Raw genomic sequence first — 27,586 nt, 5'->3', positions numbered from 1 at the left:
ATGGAAGGCTGAAGACGTGGAAGGTTCATGGGATTTGTAGTTTGCGTGGCAGCTTGCATTCACGTCTTGAAAGGACATTTGTTGTGGACTCACTTGATATTTCAGTTCAAGCTTTACACAGCAGCATCCTCTAAAGTCCTGGCAATCACAGCAGACGGCAGCAGACAGCGCCCTCTACTGGTCAAAGCTGCACAACGCGAGACGTCTGCCCATCGGCCCAATAATTCACATTTAAAAACTGAAACATTTCTGTGGGGACATTCCCTACAAAACAAGTAACATCTCCTAATGTGATGTAATATATTTTAAGTGTACACTCCTACATTCCTAACAGATGTAATACAGGGGTTTGATACACACAAAGGCACACAGAAACAGACACACACAGAGAGAGAGAGAGAGAGAGAGAGAGAGAGAGAGAGAGAGAGAGAGGGCGAGTAATTTGGCAATCTCCTGTCATTACTTCATATAATTATGTACCTATTCCTACTTCTACTGATAAGATGCTTGCGCCCTCTACTGGTGTAAAAGCTGAGGTATCTGAACCATTGATACAGTACAGTGGACAGTGGTGCTGTAGTAACTAAATAAACATGTTTCTTACTTATATAACTTATCAATTAAAAGACATGGAAGGAAATTTTTACTTTTAAAATATTTGTTATAAATCCCTCTTATAATGTTTAGCATTCATCTTCTGCATGTGATGCATGATATGTACAAAATTGTTATAATAATGAAGTAATTTTATAATAATCATAAGGCTTGGATTACAAAATTATTATACATTTAAGAGGATATCTAAACAAACCATCTCATACAAGCTGCACACTGCAGTTTGAAAATATGTATGGTTAACAACTTGTACAAAAAATGTAAACACCAAGTCAAATTAAACACCATAGTCACGTCTCAGGTACCATCACTGTCCCTATTTTCGTAAATGAGGCGTGCATTAAACTTCAAGCATACTGACACGTTTGAGCTCGTGTTCATTTCTTCTCTGTGGCTCAAAAACGACTCTCTATATATATTTTGGCGTTTTTGTGCTTCGCTGGTTACTCATTTAACATTTTCGGACAAACTAGCCCAAATCATGTCCTGCAGAAAACGATTATACTCCATGAAGACAGATGGCGATGTTTCATGTTTTTTATTTTATTTTTTGCCGTGCAAACAACAAGTTACTTCAAACGCAAACAGAACGGAGCTAAATCAGCATGTCGTCTATCAGGAGAGTTTTGTTTTGGCTCTCATCTGTTTTCAACATTTTTGCACTGGATCCAGAATTAAATGACACCAGACAAATATCTCATTCTTGTTATAAACCAGTAAAGGACAGCAGACCTCTGTTTGTAAGGTAAGCACAACGTACGTCCGGATACTGTCCCGTTAGTGTCGCCAGTCCACGCCCTGTCCCCCTGTCCCAAACTGGACCTTATTGTGTTAAAATACCTTTCAAGAGCAGACTGGGAAACTCAAACCGTGCACTTTTATCCGAATCGGTGCATTAATGTACGCGGTTTCTTGTAGGAACTACCCCAGACCCCATGAATACGTGGACGTGGGAGGACTACCGGTGTCCTGGGACTGGCGCAACGTTGATGGGAGAAACTACGCGAGCGTCACGCGCAACCAGCACATCCCCAAGTACTGCGGCTCGTGCTGGGCCATGGGCTCCACAAGCGCGCTCGCGGGTAATCGGCGTCGGGGACGCGCGCTTGATGACGGGGGCCGTTGTGTACATCCAAAGTAATGTTAGAACAAACAACAATACTTGTGTGATGGGAGCTGTGGCGAGATATGAAATGGTAAACGCATGTGGGTCGTGTGTGACCCATGTGTGTAAACTTGATGTAGAAATATAAAAGCTGTGTTTCTTCATAAGTAAGAAAGGAAAATAAGAATGAAGATTTGTGCTAAACAAAAACAAAATATTTACTGCGTACTTGGAATAGAAAATGATTAATGATTCATTAATTTACACTTCTAAGATATACCATAGAAACACTCAGCCAAACATGAAATAACATAGAAAATGAATGCGGGTCCTTTTTGACCCATGTTGTGCGTTATAGGGGTAGTGATACAAAAAGGGTTTTTATTTAAAAAGTAAAGGAAAAAATAAATTAAGGATATATGATGATCAAAAACAAGTTAATTGAAGAATACCTTGAATGCTGAATGATTATGCGACGGGCAGGGTGAGCAACTCAAAAAGGAAGCGATCACGCCAAGTCTCAGGGAAAGAGGATGGTTTAATAGAAAGTGTGCAAACCAAAAACCCGTGCATTGTTCCAAATGAAGGAAATAATAACCAGCAGTCAACTGGTACAAAGACAAGACGTATATAGACGAACAAACGACCCTCAGGTGAGACGGATCACGGGTCCCGCCCACCTGAAGGACGAACATCACGTGACAAAAAACAGGACCGCTGCCGCTGTAACCGGGGGCGACCGGTAGGGCCCCCCCCCACAACGTGACAGATTAAATTAAATTAAATTATTGCAAAGATATAGAAAATGAAATCTCAGCCAGGTCACTTTTGACCCATGTTGCGTATCAAAGGGTTAAAAGGAAATGATTTATATCTTATGACTTTTAATACATTACTGCAAATTGTAGAATTGCATTTAGTTTGGAGTGTTTTAAAATTGCTGCGATGAAACGCTTTGGCTGTCTTTTCATTAAGATCGTATAAACATCAGAAGGAAAGGCGCGTGGCCGTCAGCCTACCTGTCGGTCCAGAACGTGATCGACTGTGGTGGGGCGGGCTCTTGTTTCGGAGGAGACCATGTGGGCGTGTACGCTTACGCGCACCAGAAGGGCATTCCGGACGAGACCTGTAACAACTATCAAGCCAGAAATCAGAGTAAGCACAGTCTCTGTCTCTCTACGGCATTTCTTGTTTATTTTAATGCTTTTACATGCTTTAAATGTACAACATTTTGGTGTCAAATATAAATGTAATTACAATTTAGCTTTAGTGCTCAATAGGCTTAATTAACGGCATGAAATCATATTTATTACATTATTACATTGATTATGTAATTACAGTATTAATAGTATAGCATATATACTCATTGTTAAACAGGAATGGTTATACATGTTGTGACATCACTCGTGCTTCAGCATCTGCCCCCCTGCACCGACGTGTGTGTGTGTGTGTGCACATGGACAGAATGTGACCCATTCAACCAGTGCGGGACCTGCTCCTTCTTCGGGTCGTGTTCCAACGTGAAGAACTACACCGTGTGGAAAGTGGGGGATTATGGGAAGGTTTCCGGAAGAGACCACATGAAAGCCGAGATCTACACAAACGGCCCGATTAGGTAAAACCCCAGCCTGGCAGCACATGACTGTAACGTGGCTCGTGCCACGGAGCGAAGAGACGGACACAATCGCTGAGAAGAGCGAGATTTATTGAAGGGAATACCATAATCGTCATCGCTGAGCCAGTCCGGGTCCATAACGGGAGGGCAGTCCGAGAAACATGCGTACACGGGCATTACAAAGACAGGGGACACGAGAACATACAAAGAATCAAAGCAGGAACACACTACGGCCAAGTACAATGAACAAACAGTCAAAATACCCGACAAAGGACAAGGGAGACTCAGGGGTTTATATACATGGGACAGAAAACGAGGGACAGGTGTGAACGATAATACAGGGGCGTGGTAACAAACGAAGAATCACGAAGACAAACGAGCTGGGCGGGATAAACCGGCAGGGAACACAGACATGAGGGAACCCAGAGTGACAGCTACGAGAGGGGGCGTTGCCCTACGTGACAATGACATGAGCTCTGCTCCTCACAGGACGGGTCTCTGAACCTCCTGGGTTGCACTGTCCAGCTAGCGATGCTGGATTAGCAACTTCACGTTTCATGTCGTCTTCCTACAACAAAAATATTTCCTCATCTTTAGGCCTGTGGATTCTTAAGTAAATGTGTGATGGATGATGTGGAGAGAACGAGATGTTTGTTTAGGTGTTTACTACTAAACCATCTACCTGAGTAACTACACTGCAGTGTCAACACTCACTACTCTGAGGTCTGCATGTGTAACGTACGTGTGTCTCCTGGGCAGCTGTGGCGTCATGGCGACCAGGGGTCTGGTGGCGTACGAGGGAGGTGTGTTTGCAGAGCACCACCTCCTCCCTCTCATCAACCACATCGTGTCTGTGGCCGGTTGGGGCATGGACCAACATGGCACCGAGTACTGGATAGTCCGAAATTCCTGGGGAGAGTTTTGGGTAGGTCTGTGGCGCTGTGGGCTTCTTGGGGGTGAGTTGCAGTGATTTTAGTGCAGTTAAAGTACTAATGAGTGAAATGACACATTCAGAACATCCCAAATCATAAATGAATGAGAGTTCTTTGTACACACACACACACACACACACACACACACACACACACACACACACACACACACACACACACACACACACACACACTCACACACACACACACTCTATTTTGAGGCATCTTTCCATGTTCCTGACAAGCAATTTATAAGCAATTTATTAGGCAGCATTTATTTGCATTTAAAAGTAAAAACACTTTAAAACACAGAAATAAACATGAATACAATACAGAAAGAACCCAAACGTCCCTGGACTATTCTGCAAACTTGGTGTCTTCATGAGCATCAATCTGCGTGGATAAACAACCGTTGGCATCATTTTCTTTTCCACAGTTCTGTACATTATTTTCTTTGAACTCAAATCACTCCCACCCAGGGCCACACCGTGTGTTTACATCCCATATCATGTCTTACTGGGAGGTTTGGCAACACTGGGTGTGATTTGTTTTTTGTCCACAGGGAGAGGCAGGTTGGGCCAGAATTGTCACCAGCGCGTATAAGGAAGGCAGAGGAAACCAGTATAATCTGGCCATAGAGAAGGACTGTGCATATGGAGACCCCCTGGTGAGGGAGAACATGCCCTGAGAGCCAAGACTGACCACAGGACACTCGTCCTCCGTAAGCACCTTATGGACACGTCTGACCACAGGACGCTAGCTGTCCTCACTAAACACCTTATGGACATGTTCTGGGACGTCTTCCTTTGTTCAATTCCATGGTGTGTTATGTCAGATCCATAACAGCTCTGCAGGGTGTGGACAACGGACATCAGAGAAGCACCATGAAGCTTCTGATACCGTATCGCAGCCTTGCCATGGATGAACAGGGTCTGTCGGGCTTGAACGGTTCTGGTCCTGGAGGATTTGGGAGCTCAGACCGAGACGTAGAGACAATTATGCGCCACTGTGTTTGTAAATTACTGTTGTATTGTTTCAAAAATGTGGTTTGAATGAAAACATATTTAAAAAATATTTGCAAATGCAGTTCACATTTACACCACCAAAAGAAATGCACGATTCAGCATACAATAACATATTAAGTACTCTTTGAAAATAACACAATAAAACACTCTAAAATAATATTGTTTATTCCCTAATAGTTTAACATCAGGGCCTGCTTAAAAATGTTTTGTAGTATATCATTTTTTTAGAAACAATTTTTTACATGAAACCGTTTTAACAGCTTTTACACACATTTAAATTAAACAGGTTCAACAAATATATTTGTTCTGATATATTTGTCAGTCTAGTTACTTGATATATGGCTTCTATGAAAACAAGTGCACGTTTAACGGGGATTGAGGAGCGAACCCTCCACAAACACGTAGATCCTCCATCTATCATAAACGCTTGGTGCAGAGACGCGCATGCGCACTTCGCGCTCTCGCACGACCTTAGCAACAGCGTTCAGGGGCGCATCGTATTGGATACCGCCTACCCGAGCGATTCGTCACGCAACATGTCAGTCAAGCAGCGAACACGACAGAAAGGTTCCCCCGGCTGCTGAAAACAAGGGCATTGGGTTGGCGAGTACCCGCCTGTGTGCACTGCAGAGGGGGGATGTTGACGAGAGATGCAGCCCTGCCTCACCGGGTGGTCTGCGCGCGCCTTTGGACAAACGGGACCCGTCTTATATTACTTGATCATTTAAATCTGGACTACATGATTATTTAAATATCTATATTTCTATATACCACGATCGAATGCCACTGCATCGCTTCAGATCGGGAAGACAGTCCGCAGGGAGCCGTCGCTCCACGCCGTAGCGCTCCAGGTAAGACGCGCCGCTCCAGGTAAAGACGCGCGGGCGCTGCGCATTCATTCGCCGTGACCCGCGCGCGCTAGAGGACGCACCAAACACGCGCTCGCGGTGCAAGATTGCGCCGCCGCGCGCGTCTCGTGTGCAAGACGTTGCGCAGACGCGTTTATTGCTTTATTGCTGGTATGTGTGACACACGGTACAGACGCGTTCGTTGGCGTTGCGTGTGCGTGCCCGCGTGCGTTGCGGTCCCCGTCACTGGCACACACACTGGAAAACACACATATGAGCAGCTGAATAACCGTCACGAGACGGAGACATGGGCATAACTGTGGCGCAGGAGCGCTGTAGTGTTGAAGACGGTTGTAGATGCGTGTGGTGCGTGTTGCAGTAACACATTGGGTCCGCTAGGCGGCCGCGCACGTCTCTTCTGCATTGCAGAGTGAAGGATTACACGTCAGTAACTCATCCCACTCGCTGCTAATACGGGCCAGTGTACGGGACACTGTAGACACCCTCACACCCGAGGAACCGTTCACCCGACTATGTCCAAGGAACGATACTGATAATACTCAAAGCTAGTTTCTCTCGGTGGCCTATGTTTTATTTTTGCTTAAAGTTTAAGGACAGTAAAAAATTCTGAATATTTTCATTAATTATAGCATTATTCTGAGGACTTTACACTGTACTTTCCCCCATACTATAGACATATTGTATTTTGCTTTGAATATTTCAATTTCTCTGCCTGTTTTGAATGATTTAAAGTTAAATGTACAACAACATAACGACACGTCCAAAGAGGGTAATGAAAATCTCACTCTTGTCCAAGGTAGAGCTTTAGGACTGTTGCATTCACGTGTCTTCGCAAGTTCACGCTTTTTACTTACATTTGTTTTGCGCCTCTATCAACCTTATCCTTTCCTCCTTTTACTTCTCCTCTTTCTCTCTTCTCCTCCCTCTCTCCTCTCTCTGACTCTGTCCTTCACTCTCTACCTATCAATGCACCCCCCCCCCCCAGTATCTGTGCATCTCTCTCCCAGTATTGATTAGTGTGGAGCTCCAGTGTTTCAGTGAGCTTCTCTCTGGAGGAACGGTGATGTGTACCTGCTTCAGTCTGTCTCCTTCAACAGAACGTTTGCCCTTCAGTCTCCCCCAGTTGCTGTGATCCTGGACGTCATGCGTGATCCCAGCAACCTCCATCCTGTAGCTCCACGACTCGGGCGATCGGCAGGCCAGTCGTGGAACTACAACAACAGCAAAATGTTCAGACCACACCCTCTGTTGCCATTTGCCACACCTCTTTGTGTGCGTTACCATGCCCACCGTCAGCATGTCAGTATCTACCAAGTTTTCTTTAAAGTTGGCTTCCGTAACCATGAGGGTGGTGAAGCGTGGCCATGGCGATGCGTGATTGTCCACTCCACCTGTAGCGTGGGTGTTGATGAAGACATCTAGAACAAACCCTCAGTGTGCAGGAAGTTAAGAAAACACAGAGCAGCGTCTAAATCGGGCCATGGGCCCTAAACCAGATGAGCAAGGCTACACAAACACCAGCAGCTTATTCACTGCATGTGATTCATGATGATACATTTCTGGTTGCCGGCAGTGCTGTTTTTTTCCTGTACTAGGTGCCTTGTGAAACAAATGTGAATCACTTGTGTATGAACTCAGTTCTCCCCAAACACTCCACACACACGTCCAGTACTGCACCGCTCCAAGCACACGGGTCACACAAGGAACGTTTCAGATGTTGCAGTATGAACTGCAGTCAAAATACTTTCTGCTGCAAGACTGAAGTGAAATAAAGCTGATCAAACACGATCCCCCATGACAAGGTGAAATATTTCCATCGGGCGTCCTGGAACCCTTGAGGGGGTTCTGTCCTTGCGTCAGAAACCCGCTAACATCGCTGGTGCATCAAGAAGAAAAATCAGGTATCACTAAATCAATGCATCAGCTCAGATTACTGCATTAGGCCCTTGCAAGCACTTTCCAGTATCTACGTCAGGCTGAAGGTCCGGTGTGAGAGCAGGTCTGGCCAGGACAGACTGCGGGTCTGAGGGAAAGTGGATCTGCCCGCCGGTTCCTCTGGAAAAGCTTCCCTTAATTATGAATGATTTGCATGTGGTAACATCGTGTTTAGTACAAAGAGTGTGTGGTGCTCCAATGTGAACTTGGAAAAAGCAGGTCAGAGCATTCTGGGAAATGGAGGAGGAGGAGGAGAAAGACAAGTGAGGAAGAAAGAGAACAAGAAATTATATGGTGGGAGAGTGAGATGATGCTGTTATTATGCTGTTCTGAAAAAGGCCAAATGGGGACTGAGAAAGAGAGAGAGGGAGAGAGAGAAAGGGAGAGAGAGGGGGGAGAGAGGGAGAGAGAGAGGACGAGAGAGAGGGAGAGAGAGAGGGAGAGAGGGAGAGGGGGTGAGAGAGGGGGAGAGAGGGAGGGGAGAGAAAGAGAGAGAGAGAGAGAGGGAGAGAGAAGCATTTAACAGCACCCTGCATCTTCACCTGCTACTCTGCTGTATTTTGGATGGATTTGCAGCACTGCGGCAGCCAGATTCTCTGTCCCTCCCCCCACACCTACCACCACCACCACCACCACCACCACCACCACCACCCTCATCCCCCCACACCTACCACCACCACCACCACCACCCTCATCCCCCCACACCTACCACCACCACCACCCTCATCCCTCCACACCTACCCCACCACCACCCTCATCCCCCACACCTACCCCACCACCACTCTCATCCCTCCACACCTACCCCACCACCACCCTCATCCCTCCACACCTACCCCACCACCACCCTCATCCCTCCACACCTACCCCACCACCACCACCCTCATCCCCCCACACCTACCCCACCACCACCCTCATCCCTCCACACCTACCCCACCACCACCCTCATCCCTCCACACCTACCCCACCACCACCCTCATCCCTCCACACCTACCCCACCACCACCCTCATCCCTCCACACCTACCCCACCACCACCCTCATCCCCCCACACCTACCCCACCACCACCCTCATCCCTCCACACCTACCCCACCACCACCCTCATCCCCCACACCTACCCCACCACCACCCTCATCCCCCCACACCTACCCCACCACCACCCTCATCCCCCCACACCTACCCCACCTCCACCCTCATCCCTCCACACCTACCCCACCACCACCCTCATCCCTCCACACCTACCCCACCACCACCCTCATCCCCCCACACCTACCCCACCACCACCCTCATCCCTCCACACCTACCCCACCACCACCCTCATCCCCCCACACCTACCCCACCTCCACCCTCATCCCTCCACACCTACCCCACCACCACCACCCTCATCCCCCCACACCTACCCCACCACCACCCTCATCCCTCCACACCTACCCCACCACCACCACCCTCATCCCCCCTTACCTACCCCACCACCACCACCCTCATCCCCCCACACCTACTCCACCTTCTGTTTGTATGTTTGCGTTCAGGCTGGTTTGTGTCTGGGTGCTTCATGCTGGTGTTGAGTCATAACTGAACACAGCTGACATACATTCACCCTCTACTGAAGCCCAATATGGCCTCATAACAGCGACGCGTATACCAGCTGACGCCGGCGTCACAGGCGGTGCCTGTGAAAGTGTGTAAGCCCTACAGGCGCCACTTCAGCAGGCCCACCAGGCCTCGGCCCTGTCTCTCTGTGTCTGTGAGCCTGTAAGGCGTGACATAAGGGCTCGCGCTGCTAAGTAACGGGTCAGTACCGACACTTCTACATTTGATACTGTATTTGAAACCAAGTATGTTTCTTAGAATCTCATTCAGAAGTGATTTATGGGAAATTTATACACCACGTTCGTAATGATTATACACGTAACTATATCAGTAAAATGAGCATTTAGGTTTTAGTTTTTCAAATAAAATGTTTGTCTTTTTAGATACTGATATAAATTTCAGACAGGTTGGCTAATTAGTTTGCCTAGTTAAAGAAAAATGTAACTTCACTTAAAGAGATCGTTTCAGATTATTAAGCAAGTCACAGTTCTCCTTCGTCTCATCTCAGGGAGAAAGATCTTTCTGAAGGTGATAGGTGCGAAACATGAAAGATCTTTCTGAAGGTGATAGGTGCGAAACATGAAAGATCTTTCTGAAGGTGATAGGTGCGAAACATGAAAACAATTAATATGTCATGAAAAGAGAGATCATGTTGTCAGATGAAGGCTTATTAAAGAAAGCTTCTATCAAGAATCGTATTTAAAGAACCGTAGTTAAAAGAATCGTTTTTTTGTAATCAGTAATTAAACTCTAGAGTGTAGGTGTGTTTGTTTTTTTGGTCAGCTGACCTGTTCTTTACTGGTGTGTCCAGCTGTGCAGGTGCCATGTTGACCAGTATCACCGAGGGCATCCTCTGCTGCCTGACGGGTAAGAGCGGTGGCGTGGTCCTGCCCGTGGAGTCCTCCGACTCCCGTCCTGCCGATGGCTTCGAGTTTGTGGAGGTGAAGCCGGGCCGGGTCCTGCGCGTGCGGCACGTCCTGCCAGAGCGTCCCGCCGTCTCCCAGCACCCAGCGCAGCTCGGCTCCAGCGTCCACTGCAAGCGCAAGATCACCGTGTACCGCAACGGGCAGCTGGTGATCGAGAACCTGGGCGACGTCCTGCACGCCGAGATCCTGCAGTGTCCCGACGGCGACGTGGAGCCGTGCGGCACGGTGGAGGTGGAGCTGGCCGACTACGCCAACGCCCCGTCGTCGCCCGACCCCAAGCCCACGCCCCCGCTCCCCGCCTCGGACCAGCAGAGGCCCGCGCCCCCTCCCAGACGGCGCCGACGGAAGCCCAAACGCACGCTGCTCATCGACTCCGAACGCCACATCAGCAGCTGCAAGGGGACCCACCCGGACGTGGCCCTCTTCTTCATCCACGGCGTGGGAGGCTCGCTGGACATCTGGGGCCGTCAGCTGGACTTCTTCTCCAGGCTGGGCTACGAGGTCATCGCCCCCGACCTAGCAGGGCACGGCGCCAGCACCGCGCCCCAGATAGCGGCGGCGTACACCTTCTACGCCCTGGCCGAGGACCTGCGGGCCATATTCAAGAGATACGCACGCAAGCGCAACATTCTCATCGGCCACTCGTACGGGTAAGATGAGATGTTTCCCAGTCGTGCTCAGCTTTACTGTGAAAACAACAAACTGTTTCTTAGATACTTGACAAATCAAAGGTTTTATCGTAGCGGAATTTTCAGTTGACACTTCAGGGAGCTCCAGCCAGTCAGACAGCTACTCAACAAGCAACAGTTGTTGATAGGCTGATAGAAGAGAGACAGGAACTAGACCAGAACACATGGACGTCTGTTTATATATATATATATATATATATATATATATATATATATATATATATATACACCTCTCGCACTTTTGACTGCAATCTCACCTGCTGACGACAAAACCCCAATCTGTCACTGCTCTTCTGTGATTCTCTTCGCTGAGGAGAAGCATTCGGGTCAGACATCGCCCCCTACTGTCTCTCCCCCTGCTGCAGGGTGTCCTTCTGCACCTTCCTGGCCCACGAGTACCCCGAGCAGGTGCACAAGGTGGTGATGATCAACGGGGGAGGCCCGACGGCGTTGGAGCCCAGCCTGTGCTCCATCTTCCAGCTGCCCTCCTGCGTGCTGCACTGCCTGTCTCCCTGCCTGGCCTGGAGCTTCCTCAAGTAAGAGGCCGCCATGACTCTCCCCCCGCTGGGCTCCAGGTCGTCCACATGGCCGCTGTGCTTCTGGGCTTCTCATAGCTGAAGTGCAGGCCATATAATGACTGGCATTAAAGTACTTTGAATTTAATTCACAATTATTGTGAATATTATTACTTTATTACTGACCATAAAATTCATTGAAGCACAAAGATGTCCAGACCGATTTTTTTTTATTAGATGAACACGCTTTGAACGTTCAGCTGAACCTCTGTGCTCCAATCACAGCTTCTGATTTGGCATTAACTTCAGTATCTTCAAACCTCTGTGCAGTAGTGTTCATTATTCCACTTTTATCTCTCTCTCTCTCTCTCTCTTCTCCCCATCTGTCTCTCATTCGGACACCTTTCTCTCTCTTCCCTTCTCTCCCTCTCCACTATCTCTCCATTGTATTCGCTCCCCCCCCCCTCTCTCTCAGGGCTGGCTTTGCCAGGCAGGGTGCTAAAGAGAAGCAGCTGTTGAAGGAGGGAAACGCCTTCAACGTTTCGCCCTTTGTTCTTCGGGCCATGATGAGCGGACAGTACTGGCCCGAGGGCGACGAGGTGTACCACGCCGAGCTCACCGCCCCCATCCTCCTCGTGCACGGCCTGCACGACAAGTTCGTGCCCATGGACGAAGACCAGCGCATGGCCGAGGTACGGCGCCTCTAAAGTCCTCCGGTCACTATTATCACAGAGAGGTAACAGGGAGACACGGGCCCCCCCGCCCCACTGTAGGGGGTTTTAACATCCCCCCTCCCCCCCACTGTAGGGGGTTTTCTTTTGTGTTTGCCATTGTGCAGGACAACTGCAAACAACCGTGTCTCTGTGTGGAGTCGAGTGCATCTTTCATGAAGGGGCATTATGTGTGTGTGCACGTCACTGCAGAAGTGTCCGATGTGTACTGGGAGACAAAAGCTCCTTATTGTCCCAAGAACAGTGTCTAGCCTGCTCAACGTTAAGCATTAAATGAAATATATCAACATTATCTGATCAGATTCGTTTCAAATGCTGCTTTGATCGATCTTGAGATTTTGAACAAGAAAGCGGAGCATTGGTGAGAACTTTTCTGGAGCAGATTCTGTGTCGTGGTGAAGATCTTTGAAACAACGCACAACCGGTTTTCCTGTTCCGTTGATGATGTGCAGATAATGTCCTAAACGTAAAAGCAAAGATTTGACTCCATTTCTCAGTCAGTGCTGGACGTTAATCTGCCCAAAAATTCTGTGCCATTTTTTCCACATATTTCTAAATATCAAATGAAAAGATGCGAAATGAAAAGATCTGTCTTCGTTTTCCTTGTATCTTTGGTTTAAAGTTCACTTACATATAATTAGAAGTGGGCGGGACAAATAGGTTGTTATCATGATTCCATGTCACTTCCCTGTGACAATTGCACCCCCTTCTGGATGAAAAATATCATGCAAGTACCACATTGGTACGGGTAAAAATGTTGTTGTTTACCAGCACCCCAAACCACACTCACCCTGAAAATATAGCATTGCACATATAGTGAATTTCACTATTTAATGAAGACTGAAACCCCCATTTGAAAAGAGTTCAAGATGACTTTTTACAGTTTAAAAATAACTTGAAAGGTAAAATTATTTTTGGAACGTTCTCTTAACATTAATGAACAATAACAAAAAAATAACTTGAATATATGTTAACCTCTTAAATTAAAATGAATGAACTTTATCATCTCTAGAAATGGATAAACAAATACAATCAGTAGAGGATTTTACATTGACATTTACACATAAATTGGTTTCTTCTAACAACATTAATGGTATTCCAGCCATGACCAGCCACTGAGATACATCTCAATATCCATCTTCTCTGTGGTGTTCTAGGTCCGTGGTATCTTGTGTTCTGTGTCCTGTCTCTTTAAGACTGGTGTCCTGTCTCTTAGAGAGTGCTGTCCTGTCTCTTTAAGACTGGTGTCTTGTCTCTTTAAGAGTGCTGTCCTGTCTCTTTGAGAGTGCTGTCCTGTCTCTTTGAGAGTGCTGTCCTGTCTCTTAGAGAGTGCTGTCCTGTCTCTTAGAGAGTGCTGTCCTGTCTCTTTGAGAGTGCTGTCCTGTCTCTTAGAGAGTGCTGTCCTGTCCATTTGAGAGTGCTGTCCTGTCTCTTTGAGAGTGCTGTCCTGTCTCTTAGAGAGTGCTGTCCTGTCTCTTTGAGAGTGCTGTCCTGTCTCTTTGAGAGTGCTGTCCTGTCCATTTGAGAGTGCTGTCCTGTCTCTTTGAGAGTGCTGTCCTGTCTCTTAGAGAGTGCTGTCCTGTCTCTTTGAGAGTGCTGTCCTGTCTCTTAGAGAGACAGCCATTCCCACAACACTTACAGTTTACTAAGGCATCCAATGGAATGAAAAATGGGAAGACAAGCAGGATAATTTACAACAAATGTACTAATGCACTGAACTGGTTTACATGTGCACTTTTCCCTCCTGAACAAAAACGATCTTCCCTAAGTACGCTGAACTGTCAACGTAGCTATAAAACATGTCTGATGTGAGGGGGTGTCGTGTGTATGATAAATTCCCAAGTCATGAGATAAATGAGGTACACAGAGACGTCCACTTGGAGTGGAAACGTTTACAACAATGTGCAATGGCATTTATTGGGTTCACTGTCAGTTGCAGACGCAGATATACTGGGAAAAACGGTTCTCTGGGAAAGAATCCTAGACATAACACGGCACACGACACCATGAAATGCACCTTTCTGGGGTAAAACCAAAAATGTTATGACGTCCACAGTGGAAACGCCTTGGCGAACTACAGCTCCTGTCTCATTATGATCCACAACTGAACAAGCTTTGAGACAGAATCTGAGAAAACAGGGAACCAGGCTCATACTTATCTGAGCTCTGACACGAGACCAACATGAGATCAACATGAGATAGTTGAATTAATGTGGCAGTAGCAACTTTGTGAGATTCAGAGTGTAGTGTTCAAAAGATATATGAATTATAGAAACAGAAAAATGACAAATGTACTACATAACCCAGGGACATCAGAGATAATGGAGGACAAGGACAACAGAACCTGGCTAAAAGTAGTAGGCTAAAAATGATTCAAACAAATCTACAATGTCCCAGGGTAGCCACTGTAGTCTTACCATGCTGTCCATTCAAAGGCAGAGGGGTGTGAAGGCTGTTTGTGATTAAAACAGGACAGCACTCCTAAAGTGACAGGACAACACCCTAAAAGTGACAGGACAGCACTCTTAAATGGACATGACAGCACTCTTCAGACAGCACAGTGTTCAGTGTTTTGACCATAACTCTGCTGTCTTCCAGATCCTGCTTTTCGCGTTCCTGAAGGTGATTGAGGAAGGCAGTCACATGGTGATGATGGAATGTCCCGAAACGGTCAACACGCTCCTGCACGAGTTCTTCCTCTGGGAGCCGGACGTCTCCGGCAAGGATCCCGTCTCCAAGGCAACTGCGGGCCGGACTCCCACAGACACAGCGAATGAGACTGCAGAGAAGCAAGCAGGAGAAACCGGGACACCCAAAGCCAGCAAAGCCCCGAACAAATAAGCAATGAAGACGGTGAGTTTTGTGGGGTAAATCGAGGCTGTTGATGGCAGGCTGTGAGAGGTGATGCAGGCACCCTGACTGAGCACTGGGCTTCAAGCAGACTGCACCAGGTCACCAGGAAAGGACCACCGTGAGGGTCTCTGTCCGGACTGGACGGGAGGACAGAAACGAAAAAGCTTAAACCTGATTTCAGAGCAGAAACTACCGTTTTTTTCCGATCTCAGTGGCTTCATATCTCTCTGCTACCTTCAGACAATTATCCTTCCTTATTGTGGTGTGTAATCAAATGGACCGGAGGTCACTCCAAAGAACAAAACTACGGCTCGTTTGAGGTCCAGACTGAACTGGGCTGGACTTCAGAGAAGGCTGGACCCTGAGCTGGGAACGTGCTTGTGAACCACACGCGTTACCTATGACCCATGGATAGACGCAGGCTAGACGCACGTCTGATGTGACCTTTGGCACACCTTTGCTGGACACCATTGTCTGTTCAGAACTAACTACTGCTAATAATCACGCCCAGGAAAATGTAAAAAACCCAGTGGTGATATTGTCTTCCCATGAAACACGCCCATAGGACCTGTAGGAAGGACTGGGGAAGGTCACAGAACAAACTTCCAACATCTAAAATGAATAACCATCCGCCTCGAATAACCAAGGCGTTGGAATATTACGTCTGATATAAGAGAATCAGCGTGAACGCGTACATAAGAACAGATATATATACTCCAACAACATGTATATTTTTCCGTGAATAAATCTTCTGTTTTGTGGAAACCGGAGCTATATGACTGTGAGTTAAAGGGGAGTGTTGTGAAAATCACATATCAGCAACAAGCAGTTGCCAAGCAACCAGGAAGCAGGAGAAAAGGGTTGGTGGGTATCTTCAGCAAGCGCTGGGGTATCAGACGTGCTGTCATGACAACGAGGGGTATTAAGATGTTGCTGCTAAGGCGACGCTAATATGGCTTTGGTACTGTAATTAAACAGGAAATATGCTAGCTCGGTACATGACTGTTACATTTAACATAGAAATATAAATATATTCACATTGCCATCTTAACTGGGAATATTGTTTAAAGCTGTACTGTAAACAGAATCGTCCAGGAAAACACACCGAAAAACGATTCTGACAGGCAGACACAATGCTCAGACTGCGTAATCAGACCAAGCTGTGATGTGCGCCGTCGCGAAAACAAACCGAAACCACTCGGCTGGAAGAAGACACGGAGCAGGGCTCCTTTGAGACGTGGGAGGGTGGGGTGGTGTGTGTGTGTGTGTGGTTGGAAAAGCAGGAGGCCGGTGCGTGACACGGCAGCCCCGGCAGAGTCAGCGGCTCTGTGCACCAGAGCAGCTCTGTACACTCACCAGTGTTTCATACACGCAGGACAGCAAGACTGCAGCAAAACTGCAGAGAGAGAGAGACAGAGAGAGACAGACAGAGCGAGACGGACAGAGAGAGACAGACAGTCACTGACAGAGACAGAAAGAGTGGCAGAACCCCCTCCTGGGCTGACCTGCTGGTAAAGCCCTTCGCCCACCCTGTACCAAATTGTCTAGTGTATAATTTAAAGGCCAGAGCTACTGAATGAAAACTCGCTTGGTTTTGGGATGGAGCAGAAACTGCAGTATCAGTGTTTATGTGAAGCTGTTAAATATTCACCTGGGTGGGATGTGTTCTAGACAGGCAAACTTCACGCAGCACAGTAACAAGCTTCTCGTGTCAGTCAGTTAGCAGGAATGAGTGGCAGGATTACATAGTGCCCCCCCCCAAACACCCTCACGTCATTGTACATGTGATCAAAGACGGCAGAATAGTCCATCTTTTCTAATAACATTACTCATACAGTTTTATCTTTATTTTATTTAGTTATTATTATTTTGTTTTTTAGTGTTCCTGTCAATCAACTGTCCATCACGCAGTGTGAAGTTTTGCCGTATCTCTGTGAGGTTTAACAGGCTCTTTCCTGGCCCAGTGCTGTGGAGAAACTTCCTAAGGTTCGTTGGTATTTATAAGCATGGCACATCTGACCTTAAAACTGTGCAGGCTTGCCCTGGTTATCTAAGAGAAACCACCACAGAGATCTCTCTGCGTTAAAGCCGGCGTTTTCACACACAGGTTTGTGGCAACATATGAACCAACCAAAAATACAGTGTTAAATGCAATCCTACTTTCTGTCTAGGCTGTCAACCTGTTTGCACATAATTAATTTCAATTGCATAATATTTCATAAACACCCAGAGCATTAAACGGTATGGTGATTTAACAGGTGTGATTGTGCAGTATTACATATGAAGGCACTTGCACACAGAATATTGCTCTCAGGACTGAGGATAGAGTTCGCTAAGGTGCTTATATGCAAGTAAGCGGTGGTGGAACAGTACATTCTAGAAGCTGGAACTGGGAGGAATCACACCAGCTCTGACTGAAGTCTACTGCCAATATAAATGCGTGTGCTACCCTTCACCAGTGTCGTGCTTCTCAATGCCAAGCCCAAGATTAGTGTCTCGGTGTAATTGTGAACCTTTGAATAAAGTGAAAGTAGCACTAACGCGTGTAAAGGATTTCTTGACTAAACTATGGAGTAATGATCCGTTATACTGCCGTGCATTCACCACTGAGCTGCTCCAGAAGAGGCTGGATCAGATGGAGATGTATGTATGTGACGAACAAGGAGTAATGGAGGTTGGGAGGACTGTGGTGTTCAGAGGGTGGTCAGATTTTGGGTAGTACTCTGTTTTACTTTTAAATAAACATTAAGTGGTGGCCACTGCAAGATGCTGCAAAAAGCTGAACCTTCATGTCTAGGGACAAGGGACAGAGCTGAGGACAGAGCTGGGGTTGATGTTCAGAAGGACTCTTTTCTCCTTCTCTTCGGGACACGTACACAAAGGCAGTGTTCCAGTGTACAACCATTTGTAGTTCAGTGTACCCCGGGATCTATGTTGCATAATCTATATTAATCACACTGCCTGGAAATGTGTGGATATAATATACGTCATGAAATATCAAAATAAAAGTCACCAAAAATGCAACTGTTTAGCCATGTGTGGGTTTGTTTGTTTCATGATTTTTTTTTTAAATTACATGTCTGGGGTTTGTGTGGCCTTAACATGCCATAACAGATCCGGTCTGGGAATTTGTTAATCCCTTGTGGTTGATGATTAATTAACTGCTTGACCATTGTGTCATGAGTCCTGACATCTACATACAGGGAGGGTAAAAACCTGTAGGACCTGCCACTTCAGGACTGTGAACTGAATGCCTCTGTTATAAACTATAAGAACACCATCTGCGTGCTTTGTCAGACAGAGAGAGGAAGTACCGCCTGGTGAAATTTATGCGGTTTTTGGTACTTAAAAAACTCTGAACAGGTGCAGTTCTGGCACATGACCACAGGAGGGCACTGCTGATGGAGGAAGCCTGGACTTGCTGAATTTTCAGCAGAAAACCACATGAATTTCTATGTCTGTTTTTTTTGCGTTTCTTTATTTAGGTTTTATTAATGAAAAGTCAACACAAGTCTTAGTTGAAGATCCCTTCTTTATTTTGGTTAGTCCTTTAAACAAGTAGTAAAGTTTACATCTTGTGGACACACATAAAGTGGCCACCAGGAAACACTGAATCACAGGAAATGACAAAGTTTATGTTCCAGTGTCTCAAAGTCACTGTCACAACAACAGGTTCAAAACACTTCTGTAATACCATTAAGCGCTGGTTAACACCTAACCACCCCATCCTGCTGAAGGCTGAACCAGTTCTCAGCATTAGAAAGCTGCTTTAGCTTGGTTTATATCACAGCTTAGTCTTAAGACTAAGAAGGACCTAAACTAAGAAACACGATACACGCTGCATATCTTACATTTTTTTGATGCAGTAGAATCTTTCTAGAACTTTCCTGTTGCACTTCATGGGCAGCAGATAGCTTCAGTGGTAGTCTGCTTAACCGTATGGAGATGTTTATCGTAGTACCAACCACAGCTATGGCAGAATGTCCTCGGTGTGGGTGTGCAGATCTAAATAAACATTTGTGTGAGCTCCAGTCGAGAGGCTGGTAGTGGACTGTGTTTTGAGAGGCTGGTAGTGGTCTGTGTTTTGAGTAATTGGTTCCATCGTTCGAGTTGCCATATTGAGCAAGACTTTTCATTTTCCCCTCCCCACGTATGAAATCTGACAACATCTCGGCCGTTTGGACGTGTGTTAGTGAACGCAGCGACAGAGAGGAAGAACAGGTATAAGTTAGATAGTTATAAGTTAGACAGGTATAAGTTAGTTATGAGTTAGATAGTTATAAGTTAGTTATAAGTTAGACAGGTATAAGTTAGACAGGTATAACTTAGATAGTTATAAGTTAGACAGGTATAAGTTAGATAGTTATAAGTTAGATAGTTATAAGTTAGACAGGTATAACTTAGATAGTTATAAGTTAGACAGGTATAAGTTATACAGGTATAAGTCAGACAGTTATAAGTTAGACAGTTATAATCAGACAGTTATAAGTTAGATAGTTATAAGTTAGACAGGTATAAGTTAGACAGTTATAAGTCAGACAGTTATAAGTTAGACAGTTATAATCCGACAGGTATAAGTTAGACAGGTATAAGTTGGACAGTTAAAAGTTAGACAGGTATAAGTTAGACAGTTATAAGTCAGACAGTTATAAGTTAGACAGTTATAATCAGACAGTTATAATCAGACAGTTATAAGTTAGACAGGTATAAGTTAGATAGTTATAAGTCAGACAGGTATAAGTTAGACAGGTATAAGTTAGATAGTTATAAGTTAGACAGGTATAAGTTAGACAGGTATAAGTTAGACAGGTATAAGTTAGACAGTTATAAGTTAGATAGTTATAAGTTAGATAGTTATAAGTTAGACAGGTATAAGTTAGACAGTTATAAGTCAGACAGGTATAAGTTAGACAGTTATAAGTTGGACAGTTATAAGTCAGACAGGTATAAGTTAGACAGGTATAAGTTGGACTTTAGGCTCATTGTCCATGCGAGGAACACGGGACCTCCAGCCCAGTCACCCAATCACGCGGCTCCGTTTTCAGCAGTTATGTTTGCAATAATCATTTCCTGTCCTGTCACAGAGGGGCAGCACCCGTGGCAACAGGAGCCGTGGCGACAGGAGCCATAACGCGGCTCCATGATGTGTGAAACGCTCTAATACCACAGTAAATACACCGTGTCTCAAATGACTGGACTGAGACATAGAAAAACCTGCACATGGTGGAACTGTAGTCTCAGCAGGAAGAGCTGAAATGTAGCCACAGAGACCATGACTTTAAAATCAGTAATCAAAAAAACATTTTGTCTTGTTCAGTTTTAAGAAATAAAATATGTTGCTATTGTTGTTAGGTTCTCCCTAGGTCTCACACACAGACCTACACACAAACCCACACACAGACCTACACACAAACTCACACACAGACCCACACACAAACTCACACACAGACCCACACACAAACTCACACACAGACCCACACACAAACTCACACACAAACTCACACACAGACCCACACACAAACTCACACACAGACCCACACACAAACTCACACACAGACCTACACACAAACTCACACACAGACCTACACACAAACTCACACACAGACCCACACACAAACTCACACACAGACCTACACACAAACTCACACACAGACCCACACACAAACTCACACACAGACCCACACACAAACTCACACACAAACTCACACACAGACCCACACAAACTCACACACAGACCCACACACAAACCCACACACAGACCCACACACAAACTCACACACAGACCTACACACAAACTCACACACAAACTCACACACAGACCTACACACAAACCCACACACAGACCCACACACAAACTCACACACAGACCTACACACAAACTCACACACAGACCCACACACAAACTCACACACAGACCTACACACAAACTCACACACAGACCCACACACAAACTCACACACAGACCCACACACAAACTCACACACAAACTCACACACAGACCCACACAAACTCACACACAGACCCACACACAAACCCACACACAGACCCACACACAAACTCACACACAGACCTACACACAAACTCACACACAGACCCACACACAAACTCACACACAAACTCACACACAGACCTACACACAAACCCACACACAGACCCACACACAAACTCACACACAGACCTACACACAAACTCACACACAGACCCACACACAAACTCACACACAGACCTACACACAAACTCACACACAGACCCACACACAAACTCACACACAGACCCACACACAAACTCACACACAGACCCACACAAACTCACACACAGACCCACACACAAACTCATACACAGACCCACACACAAACTCACACACAGACCTACACACAAACTCACACACAGACCCACACACAGACCCACACACAAACTCACACACAGACCCACACACAAACTCACACACAAACTCACACACAGACCTACACACAAACCCACACACAGACCTACACACAAACTTACACACAGACCCACACACAAACCCACACACAGACCTACACACAAACTCACACACAGACCTACACACAAACTCACACACAGACCACACACCTACACACAAACCCACACACAGACCCACACACAAACTCACACACAAACTCACACACAGACCTACACACAAACTCACACACAGACCCACACACAAACTCACACACAGATCCACACACAAACTCACACACAGACCAACACACAAACTCACACACAGACCCACACAAACCCACACACAAACTCACACACAGACCTACACACAAACTCACACACAGACCTACACACAAACCCACAAACAGACCTACACACAAACTCACACAGACCCACACACAAACTCACACACAGACCTACACACAAACTCACACACAAACTCACACACAGACCCACACAAACTCACACACAGACCCACACAAACCCACACACAAACTCACACACAGACCTACACACAAACCCACACACAGACCTACACACAAACTCACACACAGACCTACACACAAACTCACACACAGACCCACACACAGACCCACACACAAACACACACAGACCAACACACAAACTCACACACAGACCCACACAAACCCACACACAAACTCACACACAGACCCACACAAACTCACACACAAACTCACACACAGACCAACACACAAACTCACACACAGACCCACACACAGGCCCACACACAAACTCACACACAGACCTACACATAAACTCACCCACAGACCCACACACAAACTCACCCACAGACCCACACACAAACTCACACACAGACCCACACACAAACTCACAGGCCCACACACAAACACACACAGACCCACACACAAACTCACACACAGACCCACACACAGGTCCACACACGCAGACTAGACAGAAAATGCATTTCTCTAGTTGCTAGTAATGTCTCCTGTCTCTCCCTTAAACAGCTATCAGTCATCATTACTCAGTAATGTTTGAGTGAATACAGCTATTAATGAACAAATGATCGTGGCTTTCCTGGTGTGTACTGGCTACCTGGTACCTTGTCAGAGAGACTATAAGCACTTATCTAAGTGACAGAGATGAATGAGATCACCTGGACCTGTGAGATCTCCTAGATCTGTGAGATCTCCTAGATCTGTGAGATCTCCTAGATTGCATCACACTGTTTGCAAGCACACAAAGGAAAAGAACAAAAACTGGGTTCATTTCTCAGCCAGACACAGATGAGATGCCGCATCTCTCAACACTCTCTCTCTCTTTAAGGGGATAATGGACCTGCTTGTCATAACAGAAAACACACAAGAAGTACCAAAAACATCCAGATTCCAGGAGGGTGGCTGTGTGGAACAGCCAGGACATGTCCCAGACGGGCCAGCCCAGCCAGACGGTCCAGAGGCTCTCAGAGGCCAGTGCAGTGGATCTTATGAAATTCAGTCTTTTCATGATACAAATCATTAGGTCAAAAAGGAGCAGCGTGGGAATACAGGGACTTCTATAATTACTCCAGTGTCAACGCTGGGGACTCTATAGGTGGAGACCCTGGTTACATTACTTCTATAATTACTCCAGTGTCAACGCTGGGGACTCTATAGGTGGAGACCCTGGTTACATTACTTCTATAATTACTCCAGTGTCAACGCTGGGGACTCTATAGGTGGAGACCCTGGTTACATTACTTCTATAATTACTCCAGTGTCAACGCTGGGGACTCTATAGGTGGAGACCCTGGTTACATTACTTCTATAATTACTCCAGTGTCAATGCTGGGGACTCTATAGGTGGAGACCCTGGTTACATTACTTCTATAATTACTCCAGTGTCAACGCTGGGGACTCTATAGGTGGAGACCCTGGTTACATTACTTCTATAATTACTCCAGTGTCAACGCTGGGGACTCTATAGGTGGAGACCCTGGTTACATTACTTCTATAATTACTCCAGTGTCAACGCTGGGGACTCTATAGGTGGAGACCCTGGTTACATTACTTCTATAATTACTCCAGTGTCAACGCTGGGGACTCTATAGGTGGAGACCCTGGTTACATTACTTCTATAATTACTCCAGTGTCAACGCTGGGGACTCTATAGGTGGAGACCCTGGTTACATTACTTCTATAATTACTCCAGTGTCAACGCTGGGGACTCTAGAGGTGGAGACCCTGGTTACATTACTTCTATAATTACTCCAGTGTCAACGCTGGGGACTCTATAGGTGGAGACCCTGGTTACATTACTTCTATAATTACTCCAGTGTCAACGCTGGGGACTCTATAGGTGGAGACCCTGGTTACATTACTTCTATAATTACTCCAGTGTCAATGCTGGGGACTCTATAGGTGGAGACCCTGGTTACATTACTTCTATAATTACTCCAGTGTGAACGCTGGGGACTCTATAGGTGGAGACCCTGGTTACATTACTTCTATAATTACTCCAGTGTCAACGCTGGGGACTCTATAGGTGGAGACCCTGGTTACATTACTTCTATAATTACTCCAGTGTCAACGCTGGGGACTCTATAGGTGGAGACCCTGGTTACATTACTTCTATAATTACTCCAGTGTCAACGCTGGGGACTCTATAGGTGGAGACCCTGGTTACATTACTTCTATAATTACTCCAGTGTCAACGCTGGGGACTCTATAGGTGGAGACCCTGGTTACATTACTTCTATAATTACTCCAGTGTCAACGCTGGGGACTCTATAGGTGGAGACCCTGGTTGTTTAGTATTTCATACAATCCCTCCTATCCTAGTGTAGATCTGGGGGTTCATGGACTATGAGAGTAAACTGAGATGATGTCAGGTCAACCTCTTTGTCCTCACTCAGGTGTGTTGGCTGGTTAGGGGCGGAGTTCTGAAGTTACCTGTGCTGCCAGGGTCCACCCTTACATATTAAATACCCCTATTTTACACATTGTAGTAACCTACAAATATCCTATATTTATATTTAAAAATCCTATATTTATATTTATCCTATATATATGTTGAGTCCACCCATCTCTAACTCCACCCCTCAACTCCTCCCCTTGCTGTAAACCCACACACACACACACACACACACACACACACACACACACACAAACACACACACACACACACCAAACACACTGAAAGAATCTCCTAGAAACCCAGAACACGCTCGTTTTCTTGTCTTGATCTAATTGGTCATATTGTTCCAGTTTTGTGGTGTCTGGTATCAACCCGTATGGTTGGACCGCCTCGTTGAGAAGTTCCTCGAAGGTTCCACTTGGTTCCTCTCAAGGTTTCTTCCTCCCTTAGGGAGTTTTTCCTTTGGCCAGCTCAGCAGGGCTCTTGTGCTCAGACGTCTGTGAAGTAGGTGCTGTAAAACGCTAAGATGCACAATATAAATACATTTGACTTGGCAGTGTTGTTCAACATGTGGTGCTTCTGTGAGTTTAATGTTGTGTGTAGGACAACGCTGGGCTGCTCGCAGTGGGACTCTGTGCTTATGCTGTTTGTTTTCATACTTGGCATTACCATGTGCACTGTGTCCAATGTTCAAATGATTAAAACACACACACACACACACACACACACACACACGTTGAGATGAGGGTGTTAGTGTGCTAGTGATGTATCAAGCAGGCATCACTTTTCATTTGCATTATGAAAAGTTTTTGCTGAGAACATCTGGGCATGGTTAGGTCCATGTACATCAAGCAGATTGTTCATTTCAGTGTAAAGCTGTCCAGTTCCAGGGTAGAACAGACTAATGTTCACTTCCAATACCAGATAAGTGTTGAAAAGGTGTTACATTACTGTTATGTACTTTTACCTAATGTTATTACCCCAAAACCCAGAATGGATATTTAAGCATAATCACACGAGAGGGAATGTTGTCATACTGAATTTCATAATCATCTTCCTCATCATTATTATGAGTGTTTAGCAACTCAGCAACGATCATGTGTAACATGGTATCACACGTGGAAATTACTGGAATGTTCTATGATGAAGGATTGAATCCTGTCTTGTCTGTGTTTTTTGTTGTTGTTGTATTATTTATTTATTTATTTATTTTTTTAAAGAATGGTCAGTGGATCTTAATTCAGTACTATTACTGAAAGTATTTAAAACGCCAATGGCAGCAGTTTGATTGCTATTAAAGAGTAGTCGATATAAGCATAACCCCACCCACCTCCACACACCCCCCCCCCCCACCCCCCCACACCCCCATCGAGCGGAAAAGCACCCACATATACGGCACCATGACAGCCCCGCACCTTAAAGTATCACCAGTGCATTACAATTTAATATAAACCGTGTGTGCTTGTGGGAGTGTGGGACCTTAATATCTCTTCAACAATAGGAAAAGCAAACACAAATGAATCAAATGAATCTTTTTATCAGACTACCTAGACATATGTTCAGAATGAAATGAACTGAGCCCTCACAGAGAAATAGAGAGGCAGTCAGCTCAATTCAGACCCATCCCTGGAGATGACACTCAAACATTCTCACCTTGTTCGGTGTCGTGTTCGCTGGAACTTTTGAACAGTCTTCCAAAGAACCAACTAGGAAACCTCCAATCAACGGCCTGCCTGCGATTCCACGTAACTGCACTGAGTCATCACAGGGTTATGCCTTTGTGCCTTTCACCAAATGTTGTCAATGCAAATACGTTTTTGAACAGGTCTGCTGAGAATGTACCACCACCACCAGCAGCTCCATCACCAAGCCTGCGACCTGTTATTTTCCATCAACTCCTCACACTGAGAAACCCAACTAAATACCCTCGGGCCTCTGTCCTGTGAAGCCTTTCCCAAACAGGACAGCCGCACCAAAACACACCACCCATTTCAGCGAGGACCCAGGTTCACTCACAGCAAATGAAAGGAGATCAACCATCAGCACCTGCTCCACTTTCATACTGTTACTGAGCAACATGGTCTGACTGTTTCACCCTGGCCACCCAGGCGCTGTTGCAGTGGGGCTGGATTTTCACGGTGTCCTACAGTAGTGCACACAGCCGCACGACGGCCGTCCTCATGTGTGAGGTGACCTGAAGGATAACAAAAGTATCTCAAAGGCCAGAGTCAGCTGTCCCGAGTCAGTTCTTCAGAGTCAGTGCTCCAGAGACAGCTCTCCAGAGTCAGTTCTCCAGAGTCAGTTCTCCAGAGTCAGTGCTCCAGAGTCAGTTCTACAGAGTCAGTGCTCAAGACACAGCTCTCCAGAGTCAGTGCTCCAGAGTCAGTTCTACAGAGTCAGTTCTCCAGAGTCAGTTCTACAGAGTCAGTGCTCAAGACACAGCTCTCCAGAGTCAGTGCTCCAGAGTCAGTTCTACAGAGTCAGTGCTCCAGACACAGTTCTCCAGAGTCAGTGCTCCAGAGTCAGTTCTCCAGAGTCAGCTCTCCAGAGTCAGTGCTCCAGAGTCAGTGCTCCAGACACAGCTCTCCAGAGTCAGTTCTCCAGAGTCAGTTCTCCAGAGTCAGCTCTCCAGATTCAGCACTCCAGACACAGTTCTCCAGAGTCAGTTCTCCAGAGTCAGTGCTCCAGACACAGCTGTCCAGAGTCAGTTCTCCAGAGTCAGTGCTCCAGACACAGCTGTCCAGAGTCAGTTCTCCAGAGTCAGTGCTCCAGACACAGCTGTCCAGAGTCAGTTCTCCAGAGTCAGTGCTCCAGACACAGCTGTCCAGAGTCAGTTCTCCAGAGTCAGTGCTCC

At 46.2% G+C, this 27,586-nt stretch overlaps 2 protein-coding genes and 1 long non-coding RNA gene across 5 annotated transcripts in view; 2 read left to right on the top strand and 1 right to left on the bottom strand.

Moving 5' to 3' along the window:
* Positions 1 to 1,157: 1,157 nt before the first annotated feature.
* LOC143483127 (cathepsin Z) lies at positions 1,158 to 5,449 on the top strand. 3 transcript variants are annotated; one of them, XM_076981887.1, is made up of 7 exons: positions 1,158 to 1,360; positions 1,534 to 1,697; positions 2,696 to 2,875; positions 3,185 to 3,335; positions 4,095 to 4,260; positions 4,830 to 4,988; positions 5,103 to 5,449. In XM_076981887.1, exons 1-6 carry the CDS (start codon positions 1,221 to 1,223, stop codon positions 4,953 to 4,955), a joined length of 927 nt encoding a protein of 308 aa, XP_076838002.1. In that variant the 5' UTR covers positions 1,158 to 1,220; the 3' UTR covers positions 4,956 to 4,988; positions 5,103 to 5,449. The 3 variants fall into 3 exon arrangements, with proteins under 3 accessions (XP_076838002.1, XP_076838001.1, XP_076838003.1); XM_076981886.1 differs by having other exon boundaries at positions 4,830 to 5,449; XM_076981888.1 differs by lacking the exon at positions 1,158 to 1,360 and having other exon boundaries at positions 1,555 to 1,752; positions 4,830 to 5,449.
* A 368-nt stretch (positions 5,450 to 5,817) lies between these two features.
* On the top strand, positions 5,818 to 18,410 carry abhd8a (abhydrolase domain containing 8a). The gene is made up of 5 exons (XM_076981742.1): positions 5,818 to 6,143; positions 10,494 to 11,258; positions 11,663 to 11,833; positions 12,288 to 12,504; positions 15,142 to 18,410. Exons 2-5 carry the CDS (start codon positions 10,507 to 10,509, stop codon positions 15,382 to 15,384), a joined length of 1,383 nt encoding a protein of 460 aa, XP_076837857.1. The 5' UTR covers positions 5,818 to 6,143; positions 10,494 to 10,506; the 3' UTR covers positions 15,385 to 18,410.
* LOC143483055 (uncharacterized) overlaps positions 16,753 to 27,586 on the bottom strand; it is a 31,684-nt gene continuing 20,850 nt past the window's right edge. The window contains exon 4 of the long non-coding RNA XR_013122375.1: positions 16,753 to 16,792. This is a non-coding gene — a long non-coding RNA (uncharacterized LOC143483055). The remainder of the gene's footprint in view (positions 16,793 to 27,586) is intronic.

This window comes from Brachyhypopomus gauderio, chromosome 19 (genome assembly GCF_052324685.1).
Source record: "Brachyhypopomus gauderio isolate BG-103 chromosome 19, BGAUD_0.2, whole genome shotgun sequence".
In the NCBI taxonomy this organism is placed as follows: Eukaryota; Metazoa; Chordata; class Actinopteri; order Gymnotiformes; family Hypopomidae; genus Brachyhypopomus; species Brachyhypopomus gauderio.
This window is presented reverse-complemented; position numbering and strand designations above follow the sequence as displayed.